General features: G+C 42.4%; 1 protein-coding gene across 3 annotated transcripts in view; it reads left to right on the top strand.

Annotated features, from left to right (window-relative positions):
- Positions 1–4,997, top strand: part of LOC111870713 (kinetochore-associated protein 1) — a 91,778-nt gene that overhangs the window by 69,828 nt on the left and 16,953 nt on the right. Inside the window, exon 20 of one of the 3 annotated variants that reach the window (XM_023863210.2) lies at positions 821–878. The exons of the other annotated variants lie outside the window; for them this stretch is intronic. Coding sequence (XP_023718978.1) covers positions 821–833 — 13 coding nt within the window. The 3' untranslated portion in view covers positions 834–878. Of the gene's footprint in view, positions 1–820; positions 879–4,997 lie in introns of those variants that run through there. 3 annotated transcript variants of the gene reach the window in all.

Below are 4,997 nucleotides of genomic sequence, written 5' to 3'. Positions count from 1 at the left end.
AATTTTAATCCATGAAAAGGGATGCATTTTATGTGTTATATCAATTTTGATCCCAAAACTATTAGCAAATGGAAATATTGGGGGTACAATGTCTCCGTACGTTCATGAGATGGGCGTGTCAGGCACCGCACTCGTGTTAGGTAAATGTTCATGATTACTGTCTTGTGGTTCATTGTCTATCACTGTATTATTGTCACTATCAACTTCATCCAATTCAGGAATAATTATTTCATCGCCACTATCATCATCAGAAAAAATCTCGTTCACAACATTTTCCAGCTGGTCTGTAGGAACACGAAGACATTTGCCGCAAGAAGCTATGGTGAAACTGAATGAATGTGAAATATTTTCTTACCTTTACCTTCTCAGAAGGTTCTGACGGTAATATAGACCCCCACAAAGTTTACAAGGGTTCTTTACAAACATGCACAAAAACTATCATATATATGTCTTCGGTTGATGAGTGCCAAGAGAGCAAAGAAGGGACGAGATTGTCAAAGCGTTAAAACACGCCAACGCCAGGGAACGGCTGGCATCGTCCGGGCGTTAAAACACTCCCGCTCCAGTCAAAGAGTTAATCTTAAGACAGTTGGTAGGACTCTTTGGACAAGTGATCAGCCCATTGCAAGGTTGCTACCTACACGCACAGAATAAATGCAGTAAAACATCCATGCCTTGAGTGGGATTTGAACCCACAGTACCAATGTTCAAATGAGTGAAGGCCTTTCATGCCTTAGACTCTGCAGCTACGTATATTGGGTTATCTGAAACTGTGTGTTGTTTAAGTTGATATGTTTTATAAGTATGGTATTTTTTTCAGGATGTTCTTGTAGGGTTCTGGCCCACCTCAAACAGTAGCAGACCATTAGAACTAGTAGAAGCAATCCTCCACAAAGAAATAAACACAAACGCAGCACAATAACCAGAAGGTCCTACCACCACCAGAACAACTTTGAAACATCAAATAATCTCATTTCATACAGATCTTCTCTTTGTAATGTTTCAATATCATTTTCAAAATCTTAATTTAAAATGTGATGTATATTTAGTATTATGTCCAGATCCGACCAAATTTTAAGAGCCGGTATAGTGAATTCGGTATAGTGACTGGCTACTGGCTGGACAACCAAGGGGTCGGAGTTAAAGTCCTGGTAGAGTCAAGAATTTTCAATTCTCTGTGTCATCTAGACCTGCTATGGGGTTCACCCAACCTCCTATCCAATTGGTACCAGGGACTTTTTCCCTGGGGGTAAAGCTGCAGGAGCATGCAACTGACCACTCACCTCCAACTTTTGCCAAGATCAAGAAAATTTGGCTCTATACATTCACTCCCCCAAACACCTTCATGGCATAGTGCTTATTTGGTTAAGTACAGGGACGTTACCTTTTACTGACCCAATTTTAGCTAAAAAATTTTATACTAGCACTGTAATTTGTACATTGTCTGTTACTGTCTGTGTTTCCTCAACGAAACATGCTGTGAATCAGTAAATAAAGACATTTTTGTATGATGGCAACATATCTATTTTTATTTGTAAGCACCACAAACAGGATGCAGTACTACAAGATCAAAATTTACTTCTTTTACACATTGTATAGAAAGTTTGTTCATAATCATATACAAAGGGGTTCCAAAAAATGTACTCACTCTTTGATAGTCAATATCTTTGGAACAAAATGACATGTAGTTACAAGTCTTGCGCGGAGAGAGAGAGTCATTGTATGTGTTTGAAGTGACCACCATCAGTGGCTAAACAACGTCGATGCCGCCGAACTGCTGAGCGAACTATGGCCGTCAGTGTGTTCGGTGTGATGGCTGCGCACGACTCTTCAGTGGTTCAGTGTAGTTTGCTTTTGTTGATAAACTTCATCCTTCAAGGTTCCCGATAGGTAGAACTCGAGAGGTGTTAGGTCTGGAGACCGTGGTGGGTACTCAATAGCACCTCTTTGACCTATCCATCGTCCAGGTAGAGTGTCATCCAAGTACGCCCTGACATTTTGATGGTAGTGAGGTGGAGCACCATCTTGTTGTAGGTAAAATCTCTCATCTCCAAACAGCTCTCGAATGGCAAGGAAAATCGATGTCTGAAGCATATCAAGATACACCTGACCAGTTAAGGTACTTTCAAAGAAGAAAGGACCAATGAAACCGCGCGATGACAGACCACACCACACATTAGCACCTGGTAGATTCACTACCTTACCCATGTGAATTTGTGGATTTACAGGAGCCCAATACACACAATTGTGGCAGTTAACAGTACCGTTCATTTTGAATTGTGCCTTGTCAGAACAGATAACTTTCCTTGCAAACTCCTCATCCTCGTGAACCATGCCTTCAAACCAGTCGCAGTATTCAAGCCTTCGATCCGGGTCATCTTCGTTCATAGCGTTCAGCAGTCTTGCAATGTACACTTTCCACTTTGCAGCCTTCAGAATTTGCTGTACACTTGATCGGCTTACGCCACTTTCGCATGCACACTGATTCACAGATTTCTGTGGTGATCATGTAAAGTGTTGCAACACCACAGCACTGGAAGGTGGACTTGTTGCTATCCATGTTCGTCCAGATCTTTAGTTATGCACATCACGAACAGTACTGTCGGCTTCAAATTTATCTTGAATACAGGCAATTGTTTGACGTGTTGGTGGCTGAGTTCCAAACTCATTCTGCCATTGTTGTTGTACCTCTTTAATGTTTTCATACTTCCAGTACCACTTCAGTCAAGCCTTGCATGGCTCAAAGAACAACCTTTCAGCCATTGTTGCTGCTGTCTTCTGCTCGCAGCGCGCACACGACACGACACTCATGTGACCTTTGCCATCTGTTAAGAAAACATTACACTACACTACTGCACAAGAATTTTAACTACATGTCAATTAGTTTCAAATATATTGACTATCAATGAGTGAGTACATATTTTTGGACCCCCCTTGTATATATACAGGGTGTTTCACGACTTTAGGGCATAACTGCAGGAGATGATTTCCTAGGTCTTTGTGATCAAAAAAGTTCATATAAAAATGTGTCCAATTTTGGACGGTTCGGAGTTAAGACCGTTTTTTCATTCCCGTACATGCCCTCGTGTGGACTGCGTCTATCATCTGGCAGATCGCTATTTTTAGCCAGCTACAGACAGTGTTCTCATTATCTCGACACCTGAGAGGTACCGAAGGCGTGGTGGGTTGGTATGTAAGGCCATGGCTAGTGTGGCAGCTGCTGATGTTCAGAACAGTTCTCATCTCGGTGTTTCTGTTACGTTCACGATGCCATTTACATTTTCATTTGAGGAGTATGCAGATATGATTCATGTGTACGGGTTTTGTGACAGTAACTCAGTTCTTGCCATAGCTGAATATCAGCAACGGTTTCTGAATCGTAGAATACCGAACTGGAGAGTGTTTACTGGAGTTTACCAGGCATTGCGAGATACCGGTAGACTTCCTGGCATTCGTATTGCAGCCAAGCGTGGTGTTAATGAAGGCGTCAATGAGGAAGGCATTTTTCGTATGGTACACCAGAGTCCATGTACGAGTACGCGAAGAATTGCCAACCAAGTCTTCAGACTTAAGCCCACTGGATTAGTGTGTGAGGGGATGGAAGAAAGAACTGGTTTACAATGTGAACGTGGCAACGAGAGATGCTTTGCTCGGTTGCATTCTGGACGCTGCTGACCACATAAGAAACAGCCAGCTGAAGCTGCTATGTGCTACCCGCACGTTTCACAACCGAGCGGCAGCCTGTGTTGCGGCCGGTGGTGGCATTTTCGAAAATCAGCTTTAAGCACCAATAAATTCAAATTAAAGGTAATTTCACGAAGTTAACTTTACAGTCATACTTTAAATGTACCATGTATTATGCTGGTTTATTATTTTGTTTCATTTAATGTCAGTAAACATTACCTTCCATTCTGAGTTTAAAATGGTCATAACTCCGTAACCATCCAAAATGGGACACATGTTTATATGAACTTTTTTGATCACAAAGACCTAGGACATCACCTCCTGCAGTTATGCCCTAAAGTCGTGGAACACCCTGTATATATTGTGACGTGTTGCGCAATGGAGGACACCCCTCCCTCCTCAGTGGTACGTGGCGGCATCATAGCGCTGTCATTACTCCCCACACACAATGCAGCTGGGACACAGGTAACAGGCAACAGTGGTACCCATTGCATAAGAGGAGGGTGCTGCGACTATATAAGGGAACTACACAGCTGCCAAAGTTAGTTAAAGTGTATCAGTGGCCGAAGACAGTTCTCCAGTCAGCAGTGAACGAGTTAAAGTGTATCAGCGGCCGAAGACAGTTCTCCAGTCAGCAGTGAACGAGTTAAAGTGTATCAGCGGCCGAAGACAGTTCTCCAGTCAGCAGTGAACGAGTTAAAGTGTATCAGTCGCCGAAGTGAGTTCTCAAGTTCTCAAGGCAGTGGTTCTCGAGTTTACGAGATAGTTACGAGTTAGCCAGGCAGTCAACCTTTCAGTTGTAGTCTAGCATTTACAGTCTAGTATTTGTGATACTGCCGATGGCAGTAATTGTCAGATTGTAATTTGTGTGATTGTAAGAGCGAATGTGGAATAAATTCGCTATATCAAATACGGCATGAAGTTATTTGTCGCGTTATACACCCAACACGTGACAATATATACGATGGGGTACCCAAAAGAAACAACTAATTTTTTTGTGGGCAGAGCTTTTGTAGTACCGCATTTTGCCACTATGAGCACATAGAGCTAACATTCCTGAGTCGAAAAGCCGACTACCGTTGCTTCAGAAGATAAGGACTAGTTTCGGCAGAGTTTATAGTGACAACTGTTTTGTGTGATCGTCGTTTTTGCAATGGCTGATTTTCGTCAACAGTGTGCGGTGGTGAAATTCTGCTTTTTGCTCGGGAAAAGTGGAACAGAAACTCTTGAAATGTTAAAAACGGTGTACAAGAAGGATGCTGTGGGGAAAACTCAAGTGTTTGAGTGGTTTTCCCGTTTCAAAAATGGTGAAA

Source organism: Cryptotermes secundus, unplaced genomic scaffold (genome assembly GCF_002891405.2).
Source record: "Cryptotermes secundus unplaced genomic scaffold, Csec_1.0 scaffold59, whole genome shotgun sequence".
Lineage (NCBI taxonomy): Eukaryota > Metazoa > Arthropoda > Insecta > Blattodea > Kalotermitidae > Cryptotermes > Cryptotermes secundus.
This window is presented reverse-complemented; position numbering and strand designations above follow the sequence as displayed.